Below are 14,967 nucleotides of genomic sequence, written 5' to 3'. Positions count from 1 at the left end.
TATATACAAATTTATTTTATTTGAATTTAACTTCATATAAAAATAATATAAAAAAGTAATATAAAAATAATTAATTTCTTACATGTAAATTAACTTATTTTCTTAATTAATTATTTAAAATATTTTATTTTGGTCAGTTAAATCAATTCATAAGCTAAGTGGTGAATTTCAATAGTTTAAATTTATATATATAATAAAAGAGGGATCAAATAGGGAGAGGGATATTGTTGTGTTTTGCCTTCTTTATAGACTTGCTTCCGTTCACGACCAGCTACACCAACAAAAAATTTGAAAACATAATTGATAAATAAAATAGTAGCTGCATATGTTCAAAACCAAGGTTAAATATGGAAAAGAAGAAAAAATTCGTAGCTCCCCGCCATTTCTTCGCACATGAAGAGAGAAATGCAAAAGGCATGGGTCCCACCTAATATTGTCTCTCTTCCTAGTCTCTCTTCTCAACCAAACACGAGAGATTGGCTATCTCTCCCCAACTTCTCTCTCCCCTCTTTCTCTCTTTCTTATTTCTTCTCAACCAAACACAGTGTTAAGTTCATAGGTATGTAGAGTTGTGTAGCCTCTAAACGTGGCTATCGAAAGCTAGGTTTTCTAGCTTCAACATATTCACGATTAAATAGAAATGGACACGAGAATAGAAAATAGAACAAAAATCCAAACTCATTTCAACACTATTGGATCATATATGCATCTGAATAACTGTTGATTGTCCTGCATATATGATCTTCTCCTAATTACCACATATTTAAATCTGGGCCAGCTCATCAAGGGGATGCAAATGAAGCATCTATTTTATGAATCAAACTTATATTTTAATTCAAGTAATAGTATAATTTTATTAGTATTTAAGTATCTTTTTCGGCCTTATAGTACTAAGTTCACTCAATCCTTTTACTGCTAAATAATTTAAGACAAAATTAATCAATCATGATTCATGTTTTTTTTTGGTTACCATCATGATTCATGTAAATACATTTAATATTTATTTTTATACTGTTTAATATTATTAAAAATAATTATGCTTAAAAGGTCTTTAAATCTGTTTTTATTTTAGTTTTTAAAAACTCTCTAAATTTCGCTTTAAACCTTCACATTTGTTGAGCCAATCCATATTTAAAGGACTTTCGCGATTAACTATCGATAGGGTTGCATCATATTGGTACATGTCATATTCATATTCACATTATTTCTTATTATCAATATTCTTCTTTCTTTATCTATTGTTTTTTGACCAATAAAATGGAGGAAATACCATTATTTATTTATTTATTTATTTTATATTTAGGTAAGTAACCTTTGGATTTAACTTTCCTATATTAGCTTAGCAACAAAACAAACAATCGCTACTATGGCTACTATTAGATTAAAATCATATGATCACGTTTAAATCAACTTAAACTACATCACAAAATACCAACCGGATGCAATGGTTATGGGTGTTAACGGCCATGTTGGGTTGGTTTAGGCTGAACTCATTATAGATATATTTTTTTTTTTTTGTGGTCGGGGTTTGAACCCCGATCTTGCATATGTTATGCATTATCCTTACCAACTGAGCTAAGCTCACGAGGACGAACTCATTATAGGTCTGATCGAATTTGATTGGTTTGAGTTGGGTAAAAAAAATCTATATTTTTAATGTTCAATTTGAACCGACCCAACCTAATAATGAGTGTGGTTTGGTTTAGATTGGATTAACTATAAATTATGTTTTAAAAAAGGCTTAATTGCACTTTCTCCCCTATCTTTTGCTAATTGTGCGATTTTGCATCCCCTCTTTTTTTTTTTAGCGATTTTGCACCTTATCTTTTTGCCCCCTTTCTAGTTAGATGGACCTTCTTGTGTTTAATTGCACTTTTGCCCTCTATTTTTTTTGCAAATTGTGCGATTTTGCACCCCCATCTTTTGCCCCCTTTCCCCCTCTTTTAATGATGATTTTGAACAAAACACAATTGGCAAAAGATGGGGTGCAAAATCGCTCAAAATAAAAGAGGGGGTGCAAAATCGCACAATTAGCAAAAGATAGGGGGGAAAAGTGCAATTAAGCCTTAAAAAAAAATCCAAAAAATACATGTTTAATTAAATGGTATTCTTTTTTGGGTAAAATTAAATGATATTCTAGTTCATGAAAATCGTAACATTTAGACTAAATTTAATATTAAATATGTCAATACTTGAATTTACTTGAAAGTTTCAATATCATTAGGATCGGGTTAGAATAATTAATGGATTGTTTTGATCTATCCATTAGGATCTAAATCTATATCCATTCAATCCATCTATTTTGCCACCTCTATTTGAAACACTTCAAGATTAATAAAAGTCTTAAAATATATTATAAAAAAGAAAAAATTTAACATTTTTTTAAAGGGTTGGGTTTGCGGTTTTATGGGTTCGAATGATGTTGCATCCGAATTTGAACATATTTGGGTGAAATGAGGGTTGAGTTGGATGATTGGGTTAAACGGATCGCCCAAACCCGCGAACACCCCTAACGATGGCTAAAAAATGTGATGGGTGCTCTTTTAGCCCCATATTTACTCTTTATCCTAAAAAATAACGTTCAAGAGTTATCTCTTTAAGCCTTTATAAACACAAAAAAGTTCAGGAGTTATTTTCCAAATAATTTGCAAATTTATGAGGTAACAAAAGAGTAACCATAAAAAAATATCAGCGAGACTGCAATAGAGAGGAATCTATGTCCATAACCTATCACCAATGCGAGCAATTAAACAAGTGGAAAATTAATTTTCATAATCCATACCCTTTAATTTTCTATTCACTTAATTGTATTATCTTTTAATCAATATGATTAATCATTACGAATAAAAATAGACAACAAATTCCTATAGACAATATTTTTCCTCTTCTGTAATGGCTGTATACATTTTTTTGTCTTTCCCCTTACATATTTTTAGAAACAATCATAAAACTTCAGTTGGTTGGTCAATCAATCATATTCCACAATCATGAAGACCACATTGCAAACTTTGTTAGCTTAGCTCCATTCCATTTTGTACATTCAAAATACAATAGTTTTTCTACCAAAGAAATTTTGTGTAATCCTGTACCAATCGCATGCCAAGATTTCTGCCAAAGACTCTTTAAATCTATTTTTCTATAGAAAATTATATTTTGAAATTATATAAAGGTTTGATACCATGATACCAACAACCAAACCAAAAACTTACGAGAATTTTTTATCTACGATTGGAAGATAAGTAAAATTTAGTCAAAAATTGAACTAAGGTGCCGATCGGTTCAACTTTAAGGCAATAATCATTCGACTTCAACCACTGGTTAAAAACTTGAGATTAACTAAATTTAATAAATAATATTGCATAGAAACAAAAACAATGAGATTCTTGTGAGTTAGCTTTAGACAGTGCAAAACAATATCAGCCTAGACTATATAACAAATAATTAGGAGTCTACATGTAAATTGGAATCCATTCAATAAGCCAACGCAAGAATAAACTATTCACACCAATTGAAACAGCCTAAATTGTGGAATATGCCTAACAAGACCTGTACGTCTTCATTATGGTCATACAGAAAATGAGATACACAATTCTTGTCTTGCTAAAACTCGCAAGCACCAAAGACATGGAAATAAAATTGATAAATATGCAAATGAAACGTATATGATATCTAAACAGAAATGAGCATGCATTGCAATGCACAAATAAACAAGACATTAAGAACTAATATATGTTGTTCTTGATAATAAATAAATATCAATTTTGTGCTAATTCTATCATTCACCATATATGCTCTAAGACTAACCATGAAGACAACTATAACATTAAGCATTGTTATACTCAATCTATGGATAACTGCAAGTGCATGTCCCGAAATGCACACAAAGAATTCAACTAATCCTGCAATCATGAAGAAGAGGTATGAAACATGGCTGAAACGATACGGACGACATTACAGAGACAGAGAAGAATGGGAAGTTCGTTTCGACATCTACCAATCAAATGTTCAGTATATAGAGTTCTACAACTCTCAAAACTATTCTTACAAGCTCAAAGACAACAGGTTTGCAGATCTTACTAATGAAGAGTTCAAAAGCACCTATCTAGGTTTTCTGCCTCGGTTTCGTGCACAAACAGAATTCAGTTATCATAAACATGGAGAACTACCGAAAAGCATAGATTGGAGAAAGAATGGTGCAGTTACACACGTCAAAGATCAAGGCCATTGTGGTAGTTTATTGCAAATCAAGTTTATTAATTTTTTTTTTTTTTTTTGCCTCAAAAAAAGTTTATTCATTTTCTCAGATATTACAGTTTAGCTACTAGTATGCTATGATATATACACAAATCTAGTAGTTCCATGCACAACTAAACGATAAGTCTATACGAACTTTATCTGAAGTGTTTGTGATATGAACATGACAGGATAAATTAGTCTTATAGTTATATCTATAAAGAAAACAGTCTTTTACCTTGAGGAATTACTACCTAACAAGTAAATGTATTTGAAGTATTCTGAAGTTTATCTATTGCTAAGTAGCGAGCTAAAGAGCATGCTTAAACATTTTTGAAATTTATGTTTTGGGCTGATATGGTGATGTCAAACTTGATGCAGGAAGTTGTTGGGCATTCTCAGCGGTGGCAGCTGTAGAAGGCATCAACAAGATCAAAACAGGAAATTTAGTTTCTCTATCAGAACAACAGTTGATAGATTGCGATACTAAAAGTGGGAACGAAGGCTGCAAAGGTGGCGACATGTACATAGCATTCAACTACATCAAAAAACACGGAGGGTTAGCCACTGCTAAAGAATATCCTTATACAGGAAGAGACGGTAAGTGTAACAAGGCCAAAGCTAAAAACAATGCTGTAACTATAAGCGGCTACGAAAGTGTACCTGCTCGCAATGAGAAAATGCTAAAAGCTGCAGTTGCTCATCAGCCTGTCTCCATTGCAACTGATGCTGGAGGTTATGCATTACAATTTTATTCAAAAGGTGTCTTCTCTGGAAGTTGTGGAAAGGACCTCAACCATGGCATGACTATAGTTGGGTATGGAGAAGAAAATGGTGAAAAGTATTGGATTGTGAAGAATTCATGGGCAAATGACTGGGGTGAATCGGGTTATATCAGGATGAAACGTGATACTAAGGATAAAGACGGGACTTGTGGCATTGCCGTGGATGCTACATACCCTGTCAAGCATTAAGCAGCATGCTAGGATAATTGACCTGTTGTGGTTATAAAAATAAAAGAAATTAGCTCAAGAAAGATTGTTTACACCAATCACAAAAGGTTTTAGGAAGAGACGGCAACTATTTGATTGAATGTAATAATATGCAGATAGGTAGACTAAAAATATTTTTATGGAGCACAAAAGCATAAAGTACATGAAATTTCCCACCATCTTATAATATGTGCAATTGATATTCTTATATTGTTTCCTTTTGTGGAGGGTGTTTAACCAATACACATGAAATTACTTCATTTTCCTGTGTCAAAAATACACTATAAATCCATTTTTTTTTTTTTTTAATATAATACAACCATCAAAGTCGGGCTAAGAAGGAAATTCAATTCTACAATGCAAATACAACCCAGTTCAGGTATATGCTCACTCCTTTTCCATGCTTTAACTTCAGAGAGCATAATTCCAAATGATTTGCAACTCCGAGATCCTAGAGCTGCAATCCTGTCTCAGCATTGCCATCGAGAAAACAAAAATGCCACCATAATGCAGAAGGTACAGTCTTTGTAATAGTCACCTTTTCAGCGTTAAGAACTGTACTTGGCTCGCTGCAAATAAGTTAACAGCTAAGATTTAAGTGTTGCGAATCTTTGTCTCACAGCACAAGCTATCTTCCACTCATCAATGCTGGCCAACCCTTCAATTATCTTCTGCCTCACTTTGATATATGGAATAAAACCTCTTTCTGTCATCCCCATAGCAACCTTTCCAGCCAAAACATACTCGCGTCTCTCCAAGCAACCTTCAATCACCAACTCATAACTCTCAAATCCGACAGAGTTTCCCTCTTTCTCAAGGAACTCAATCATCTCAACAGCTTTCCATATCTCTTTGTTTGCCCGTAATGCTGACAAAATTTTCACCATTGTTCCATGATCTGGGGTCAACCCGTATTTCGCCACCATTTGCTTCATTAAATCTTGGGCGTCAGAAGTCCTTTTGACTCTGCACATTGCACCAATTACAATGCCATAACTATTTGAATCAGGAATGCATCCTGCTCCACCCATACCCTTCAGGACATTAATAGCCTCGACAAATTGATCGACAGCACAAAGAGATGATAGTAGATAATTACAAGTACCACAGTCAGGATGATATCCAATTGATTGCATATCAAGTAAAATATTAGCTACCGAATGTGACAGACATCGCCGGTCCAACCAAGCAGATGAGAGGAGAACATGAGTCTGAGGAACTGGTAAGCAACCAGAACGTAGAGTTCTTTGTAGGACAGCAAGTGCAAGAGGGAGGGGATGAGAACTTTGCAGGGTGTAGCAAAGAAGGTAGGAATAGGCTAGTTTGGGCTTATAGCGTGGTCTGAGAGGTATAAAAGATTGCAACATTTCATCAACAATTTGTACTTGTAAATTCTGCGGAAAAGAGGATAAAAAAGAGAAAGGGTTTGAATTTTGGGATCGGGACAACTCCTTAGTAATGAGATCAGGAATTTTAATATAGTTTTTTGATTCTGCTTCAGCTCTAACAGCCTGTTCAACATTTTGTGGTGAAGAAGACATTGAACGAACCGAAGGATATTGGTTCGGAATAGAAAAGAAATGAAGAACAGATCTACAGCGCATTGTTGCTCCAATCGCCTGTCTAGATCCACTAATAGAGTACTGAAACATCTTGTGACATGTGAAAAATGACACCTGTGGCACGGAAAAATATATGTTGGTTCAATAGGAGCAAAAGGGACGGGGATTTATGTCACAATCATACAAGAAAAAATGGAAAGATGTGACCAAGCAATGACAAAATGTCCTTTTTCATGAATATTATACAAAGTGGCATCTTTGCCTAAGCAGATATGCTACTTTCACTAGAAACTACCAACTAGACATTGCCAACTGCCAAGCACTTAATTTTTTAAGAAAAAATTATGACGATGAAATCATAAAAATGCCACATGCCCTACAGCACATCATCACCAAGAAGCCATGATAGCTGCATAGCAATGTATAGCATCCATATTGAATTAACACACTAGCAAACACAGAATGTCATGATGAACAATAAACATATAAGTAAGTTCCAATATTATGGTAAACTTGCATGAATTATCCACATGTAACTATACAAAGCAATCAATGATAAAGTTAGATACATACATGTAATCGAAGCTACAATGTTAAAATTTATAGCTCAACATGTTTTGCATGCTTTCCTTATATCACATAAAAAAACTTAAGCCAGAGCCTTGACAACAATGAAACTAATATACATTCTAGAACATGATTACAGATACAGTAAATGGAAATGACAAAGCTATTCAAAAAGAACAATGAGAATTGAGAACCATTTCAACAATAATCACCACCTTCAGAATCTGTTTTTCTAATTTATGGAAAGAAAAATAATAATAATGTGAGTATCTTTAAAAACATCAAACATATAGAAAACGATGCAGCACACTTATAATTAAAAGGGTGACAAAATGAATTGATTTTACATTTGGACGATAAATTTGAGTATATCAACCATGTCTAGACTCTAAAGCTAAAAATCATATATAGCTTCAAATAGAATCAATTCTAGCATTCCTTGTTTATCAGTTCCATTAGTAAAGTTTCAAAAGCTACAACTAATATGAACTATGAAGAAGGATTTTGACCTGATTCAAAAGTACAATATTTGTGATATGCATATAACAACAAAACCAATAAAAGTTTCATTTTTTGGAGTCCATCTTTGCTCCATTTGTCTTTGCTCAATTTACTCCATTTACCTTCATGGATGTGTGGCACGTGTTAAAAGAATATCCAATGGTTGAAATTAAAAAGGGAAAGATAGGTAATAAAACAAAATCCATAGTCTACTGTTCACTTTCTCCTTCACATCCCTTCCCCTCACCACCTGTAATCAGCCTCTTGCCGCCGCCCACTGGTAATCACCGCCATCTCTTCGTACCGCTGTCGTCATTATTGTCATGAATCAGCCCATCACTGCCACCGTCACGAATCAACCAATCGTAGCCGCCGTTACAAATCATCCCATCGTGGCCACATCACAACGACGACGTTTTCGTGTGATTGTGAAACAGGTTGAGTTTGCGTGAATTATCTCCCCCGTGTCGTTACAACTAACCGCTGAATTTATTTATTGGTTGCGCATGGACAATGCAATGGAATTAAAACACGTTAGAATGAATATCATCAGTTCATTTACCACAGAATACATAAGTTTTGTTTTAGATTTTTTTAATTATAATTGTTGGGTAAGAATATCATTAGTTCAACTTTAAAGCTTCTTCTATTTTGAAATAGGCATCAGTTCTGGAAAAAGATACAGAGAGGCAACAATTCTGGAAAAAGATACATAGATTGTGTTTTTAAAAGCAATCACCTGTGTGTTTGTTTATCTTTCCCTTTTTAATTTCAACCGTTGGATATTCTTTTAACACGTGTCACACATCCATGAAGGTAAATGGAATAAATTGAGCAAAGGCAAATGGAGCAAAGATGAACTCCATTTTTTGAAGTTAGAAAAGAAAAAATGGTCTGTGAAATTTTAGCCAGACCACGGGCACGGATAAAATTTTGAGAAAATGACATAATTCAATATAATCACAACACTACAAGTGTCGGACACCGGGACACGCCTTCACTTAGAAGTGTCTGTGCAAAAGGTCATGAATCATAATTACACCATTTAGTCTAGAAAAGCCTATTCACTGGACAAAAAAAACATAATATTAAATAAGTAACCCAGCTAGAAAAGAAAACGAAAAACAAATTGTCATGAATGAATGATGTCTCATGATCAAAGTATTTAATCATTTTAAAACAAACAAGCATAACAAAATTCTAGAAAATCTAGCAACAGAGTTACAGAGACCTTCCCTATATCGAATTCAAAACAAAATTCCAAACATTCCAATTCCAATTCTAACTAACAAACAACTTGTTCAGAACAAAGTTCCAATTCCAATCATGCAAAAATTCCATTTCAAATTACCAATTCTGAAACCCTAAAACAAGCAATTGGAGAATCAATTGGCTTACCTTAGAGTGAGTGAGAACTGAGAAGAGGAGAGAGAACTGTGTTTGGTCGCGAGATAGAAGAAGGGAGCACTCGTAGGGAAAAAAGGCAATAAATTTTTTTTTTTTTACACATGTCAAATGACTTCCAATTTCTTAATATAATACACACTCCGTTAGTCCCAATTATTACAAGTACAAGAGAAATGATATTTGTATAACCACTATACAACAATTTTCTTTTTCATACTCACATTATACTCTTGTTTTCTCTCTTCCTTTTTCTCTCTATTGATTTTGACCAATAAAAAAAGTTGTCACATAAGTTGTCTCACATGATTGTTCAAATATCATTACTCTAAATAAAAATCTACATTTTACGTTCATTCGATCTTCAATCTATGATGCATGTGGTCTTTATTATATGTCGCATATATTATTTAATGAATGAATCTAAAATGTTGATTTTTGCTTATAATAATGACAAAAGGATATATACTTAGATCACAAATTTACGTTACCACAAGCTCGACAAAAAAGAGCAATAATGATAATGACTTTTAGGGCTTGCTTTACTAGCACTTGTAAAGCAACATGACTAAAAAAGACTTCTTTAGTAACAATCATTGGAACCCTAAGTTTATACTAATGAGTTAGAATTCCATCATGTAATGAAGACATTCATTTTTGAGTGTTTAAACTTTAATTGGATCTCACATATACACATCATTTATTTATAAATTTTTAATAGCAATATCTAATAAAAACTCAATCACTACAATCCAACGCGTCTAACAAAATTTCTAAATGAGTGACACCAATAATAACTAATACTACTACATCCTAGAGTATATTGCAATAGTGATTAGCTTAATGAAAAAAATTATGGGTCTCATTTAAGATTGAAGTGTTTCTTTAGACTTTGTGTCTCACATGTACAAAAAATTATTTCTCTCTAATGGTAATTCATTGGTTCCAAATTGATTCTGGTGTATAATTGATTCAAACATGTTTTGTTGTTTTCAAATATAATTGATTTTACCTCCATATTAATTCTACTTGAAGATAGGATTAATAGTTTTTAAATCCATACTTGATTTTTACACATAAATTTATAGTTCAATTCATTTTTACACGAACACACCGTTCGTTTTAGTCAAAATCATTTTACAGAATCTATTAACTCAAAATCAATTTTTTTTCACCCATAAACCAAATATACATTTAACACAGCTCACATCTTGGACTTCTAGCTCATTGGAATCTATGAAGGAGAAGCTATGAGACTTCTTCAGCATTGTAGTGGCTGCATGATTGGGAAGTTGGATGTGTGATATTACTTGATTCCAAGACGGTTGTGGATGCAACTAATGATAATATAGTGGATGTTTCTGAATTTGGTGTAACTATTTTTCTTCGCAAGCAAATTCTTCAAAATCACCACAATTATAAAGTGTTTTTTTTGCTTGGAGGCAAGTGAACTCGCTGATAATTCGTTAACAAGACCTTCAAATTTTGAATGCTAGTCTCTAAAAAACCCTCACAAAGAAATAGCCAAGTCTTTTCATAGTCATTTTCTTCAAACCATCACAAAGAAATATACTCCCGTGCCAAGTCTTTGAATGCTAGTCTCTAAAAAATCCATCACAAAGAAAATATTTGTCATCAAACCAACACACTGAATATTCTATAACGGTGATGCACTGATTGATGTTTGTTGATGAATAAAATGGCTTCTACTTAAAAATATATCATTTTTTATACTTGTACTTATTTTCTGCACTTTCATTAACTGACAAATTTTTTCATATGGCTTTTTGCAGTCTCCATATTCAAACATGAAATGAAAGTTTGAGTTTTGCGTAAGAAATGTCTATCTTTTCTTGTTTTTGATAAAGAGAAAAGCAAAAGGCCTATCTTTGCTCTTAAAAAGAAAATAAAATGTGATTGGATTTAAATGGTTAATAATTTCCACCAAAAGACGAATTGTTCGAGAGAACATAAGTTTGATTTTTGGATGAAATAATTTTTTATCAGACTTTACTTGCCTCCCGATCGAACTCCAAATTAATAGGGCCTATTTTTCCTGGGTAACACCAAAAAGTTAGAACTTAATTTTTTGTGTGTATTATATTGTATTGGAATAAAATAAAATGTCATGACTAATAATAACTCCATATTGTTTTTTTTGTTGTTGATGGAAATAACTTCATATTGTTGTGCACCGAAAAGGAAATAATTCAATATTGCTTTACAGATATTAATTTTCAGTTGGGACATTATCTGCTCTTTATTAAAAAAGTTAAGAAGATATGAGCTTAGCTTGTACTCTATATATCATGAGATCCATTCAAAAGAATCATAGTTAGCTTGCAAAACAGGGTTGAACTAGACTTTTTCATACTAAATCATGATTATAAAGCTATGCTTATTGGTGCTGTTGCCTAGCTTAAGGCAACTAAATTAACAAAACTAAAAAAACGGTGGGAGAAGTAATATACTAATTGTGTTTGGGTGTATTAATGAAATTTATAATTGCTCTCATGTATTATATAGACATAGCTTTTAGTTGATGGTGATTGGATTGGTTTGTTTCTTCCATCTCCATGTGAACCGTAATCAAGAATTCAAGTTTTTTTTCTTCTTTAAAATAAAAACTAATGAAAAATAATCCTAGTTGCTTACAAATTGGTGAAATTACAGTTGGTACTCAATAATAATGTACTGTCATATATTATTGATTATTAATGCATATAAAGTATTATTATTATTATTATTATTAATGATAAATAATGAATTGATTCAAGTGGTAAGAGACTTGAAAGGAGATATTTGATTTCTGTTAGAAGGGGAGAGTTTTGGTTCAAGTAGTAGGTTAGATGTTTGATTCATGGCTCTTGAGTATGAAAACAATCGGTTTGAAGAGATGAACACATCCTATATTGTTAAAGTTTCGTACCAATAATGATAATCCAAAGTAAAATTATTATTATTATATGCCAAAAAAGTTTGCTTTACCAAAGAAATGAAAACACAATGGTAAGTTAGTCCAATTAGTGAAGATTCAATTCAAATTTTACCAAGACTTTAGTTTGAATCTTGTTGACTATGTGAAGAGTTTGTTAGTAGATATCATATGCTTATCTCTATCAATTTTATGAGTTTAGAGACTTTTATTGACACTCAAGGATTTTTAAATGCAACTCACCTAAATTTTTTCTATAAAAAAAAATCAAAACACATTGATGGGTCATAACTCTAATCTGTCAATAAATTAGATCCACTAAGGACTTGAACAAAAATTTATCATTTGGGCAGTGATATGGTGACATGGAAATCAATATTTTTCCTTGAACATAGTAATTTCTAATCCATCCACCCACTTCTCAATTGCTCCAATATTTAGTGTTTGGTTAGCTGTATGACACTTGTACCAACTTGGTACTATCCAAACTCCAAAACCTTCAATTTTTACAATCAACTTATATTTTTCTCCATCAGTAATTAACTCTCATTTTGTTGTGTAGCCATTAATCAAACAATGTTGATATTCTTCTAAGTACTAATAATTATTCACTATCTCCCTTGTACAATACTTAACCAACTAACACCACTACTACAACACCAAACAAGTCCTTTTTTGCTGATCTAAAAACTCTGTCCTTCCCCTTAAAGAAACAGAAAGCTAAATGCAATAATGTTCAAGTTAAAAAGAGTCACACTAAAGTTGGTGCCATAGGACTTGCCTTATTAAATGCTTCACTTCCCCTCCTTTTCAATTCAAAATTCAAATTTACACCCTTTTCTTTCTTAAGACTACACTTTCTTCTTTTCATTGTTCTACTTTTAGTTCAAATATTTTCTAGTGAAGGAAATATAATAGAAGCATGCAGTGATGAAAACAACAAAACGGTAGAGAAAGCTTTGCTTTGAAAGAAACACAGGAGGTGTGAAACAGAAAATGAGTACAGCAAGATTCATCAAATGTGTTACTGTTGGAGATGGTGCTGTTGGAAAGACTTGTATGCTTATCTCTTACACAAGCAATACATTCCCTACGGTATGATAACAACACATGATGTTTTTTTTGTTTTAACAAATTTAGTTTATGTTTGGTTGATAACAAATTTTCTTGTTCTTGTTTTTTTTGAAGGATTATGTGCCTACAGTTTTTGATAACTTCAGTGCAAATGTTGTGGTTGATGGCAGCACAGTTAATCTTGGATTATGGGACACTGCTGGTAAGAATTTTCTTTAGGTGGTAACGAATCTCCGTTTTACGATTTATAATTTGTTGTGTTCAATTATTAAGTAGCAAAGACATTTAACGGTATATCATATTAGACATATATCAATGTTGTGTATCAACAATTAAGCATCTACTCTGAGACGTCTTGTGCCAGATAGAATGTTGTTTTTGTGTTAATATATTTCATTTTGACTTGTTCGAAAGAAAAAATGTTAAGCCTCTCTGTGTGTAATTAATAGTTATTATTGATCCAAGATTTACTAATTTTTTCATAAAAATTCAGGACAAGAGGATTATAACAGGCTTAGGCCTTTGAGCTATAGAGGAGCAGATGTGTTCTTGTTGGCCTTTTCACTACTCAGCAGAGCCAGTTATGAGAATATCTCTAAAAAGGTTATTGTGAAGTCACATTTATTCACTTGTGAATTTTTATATGGTATAGTTTTATTCAATTGAATCTAACACTAGCTAATTTTATGCAGTGGATTCCTGAACTGAGACATTATGCTCCAACTGTGCCAATTGTACTTGTGGGAACCAAACTTGGTAGGAGCTAAACATATATAACTTAATTGGGAATTTAATGTTACTTACGATAAAAGTTTAGCCTTGGTAGTAATTTAATAATTAATTGGAACTTTTATATTATTGACTTGCAGATTTGAGGGAAGATAGGCAGTATTTGATTGATCATCCAGGAGCTACAGCTATAACTACTGCCCAGGTAAGTCATACAAATTTGTAGGAATTGGATTCTATGCAGTCACACAGTTGCAGATTTCAGCCGCTAATGATGGCTAGACGACTCGTATTCCAAATAGTATTTAAGTTGGCATACGAGTCGTCTGATTTTCATCCAACGACTGAGATCTCTCAATTGCTTGATTGCGTTAACACGCTATCAAGGTTTTTATAGGTTTTTTAGAGTACACAAATAATGTAAAATTTATGGGCAGGGTGAAGAGCTGAAGAGGGCAATTGGTGCAGCAGTGTACTTAGAATGCAGCTCAAAGACTCAGCAGGTTCTGTTTTTTTTAATGCATATATAGTTATATACTCATGGTTATTTTAACATAATCAGAAATTATTGGTAGAACATGTTACAATTAAAGATCTACTAATATTGACCACACTATTAGCTTTGTACTAATGTTATGTGTTTATTGCAATATTTCAGAATGTGAAGGCTGTGTTTGATGCTGCAATCAAGGTTGTTTTGCAGCCTCCTAAGCAAAAGAAAAAAAGAAAGAAGAACAGATCATGTATTTTCCTTTAATCGGTATTCATGTTTGGTGTTTGATGCTGTGACATTTGATTTCATGGTTCAGCCTTTTGAACAAATGTATTCCAAGCTCTACTTTCTTTCAGTTTTCTTGTATTTTTTTGTTGATGGATTCAAATGATGTTCCTAGTTATATGTAACTGGATATCCATGGATAAATTTTGTGATAAGAAATAATAGAATTAATATTGCACAAGATGTTTGTTT

The 14,967-nt window shown here is 32.6% G+C and overlaps 3 protein-coding genes across 6 annotated transcripts; 2 read left to right on the top strand and 1 right to left on the bottom strand.

The window, feature by feature from the left end:
- The first annotated feature begins 3,660 nt into the window (after positions 1-3,660).
- LOC146950632 (KDEL-tailed cysteine endopeptidase CEP2-like) lies at positions 3,661-5,502 on the top strand. The gene is made up of 2 exons (XM_085746578.1): positions 3,661-4,229; positions 4,615-5,502. The coding sequence occupies exons 1-2, from the start codon at positions 3,806-3,808 to the stop codon at positions 5,205-5,207; spliced, it is 1,017 nt and encodes a 338-aa protein (XP_085602704.1). The 5' UTR covers positions 3,661-3,805; the 3' UTR covers positions 5,208-5,502.
- On the bottom strand, positions 5,386-9,365 carry LOC146950631 (Pentatricopeptide repeat (PPR) superfamily protein). 4 transcript variants are annotated; one of them, XM_085746575.1, is made up of 4 exons: positions 9,254-9,365; positions 8,106-8,338; positions 7,864-7,977; positions 5,386-6,901 (listed from the first exon to the last, which is right to left on the bottom strand). In XM_085746575.1, the coding sequence occupies exons 3-4, from the start codon at positions 7,894-7,896 to the stop codon at positions 5,813-5,815; spliced, it is 1,122 nt and encodes a 373-aa protein (XP_085602701.1). In that variant the 5' UTR covers positions 7,897-7,977; positions 8,106-8,338; positions 9,254-9,365; the 3' UTR covers positions 5,386-5,812. The 4 variants fall into 4 exon arrangements, with proteins under 4 accessions (XP_085602701.1, XP_085602700.1, XP_085602702.1 ...); XM_085746574.1 differs by having other exon boundaries at positions 7,864-8,338; XM_085746576.1 differs by lacking the exon at positions 7,864-7,977 and having other exon boundaries at positions 7,978-8,338.
- A 3,245-nt stretch (positions 9,366-12,610) lies between these two features.
- LOC146950630 (rac-like GTP-binding protein RAC2) lies at positions 12,611-14,956 on the top strand. The gene is made up of 7 exons (XM_085746572.1): positions 12,611-13,289; positions 13,383-13,470; positions 13,762-13,871; positions 13,961-14,024; positions 14,138-14,202; positions 14,435-14,500; positions 14,656-14,956. The coding sequence occupies exons 1-7, from the start codon at positions 13,191-13,193 to the stop codon at positions 14,752-14,754; spliced, it is 591 nt and encodes a 196-aa protein (XP_085602698.1). The 5' UTR covers positions 12,611-13,190; the 3' UTR covers positions 14,755-14,956.
- The last annotated feature ends 11 nt before the right edge of the window (positions 14,957-14,967 follow it).

Source organism: Medicago sativa, chromosome 2 (genome assembly GCF_051527215.1).
Source record: "Medicago sativa cultivar Bolivia chromosome 2, Bolivia_mono, whole genome shotgun sequence".
NCBI classification, from domain to species: domain Eukaryota; kingdom Viridiplantae; phylum Streptophyta; class Magnoliopsida; order Fabales; family Fabaceae; genus Medicago; species Medicago sativa.
This window is presented reverse-complemented; position numbering and strand designations above follow the sequence as displayed.

Excerpts from the sequence above, each read along its gene's own strand:
- LOC146950632 (XM_085746578.1), top strand. The coding sequence starts at position 3,806 with ATGAAGACAACTATAACATTAAGCATTGTTATACTCAATCTATGGATA. Across the intron at positions 4,230-4,614 it reads CAAAGATCAAGGCCATTGTG|GAAGTTGTTGGGCATTCTCA; the intron begins GTAGTTTATTGC and ends AACTTGATGCAG.
- LOC146950631 (XM_085746576.1), bottom strand. The coding sequence starts at position 8,061 with ATGGATTTTGTTTTATTACCTATCTTTCCCTTTTTAATTTCAACCATT. Across the intron at positions 6,902-7,977 it reads CGTGCCACACATCCATGAAG|GTGTCATTTTTCACATGTCA; the intron begins GTAAATGGAGTA and ends TCCGTGCCACAG.
- LOC146950630 (XM_085746572.1), top strand. The coding sequence starts at position 13,191 with ATGAGTACAGCAAGATTCATCAAATGTGTTACTGTTGGAGATGGTGCT. Across the intron at positions 14,025-14,137 it reads ACTTGTGGGAACCAAACTTG|ATTTGAGGGAAGATAGGCAG; the intron begins GTAGGAGCTAAA and ends ATTGACTTGCAG. Across the intron at positions 14,203-14,434 it reads CAGCTATAACTACTGCCCAG|GGTGAAGAGCTGAAGAGGGC; the intron begins GTAAGTCATACA and ends ATTTATGGGCAG.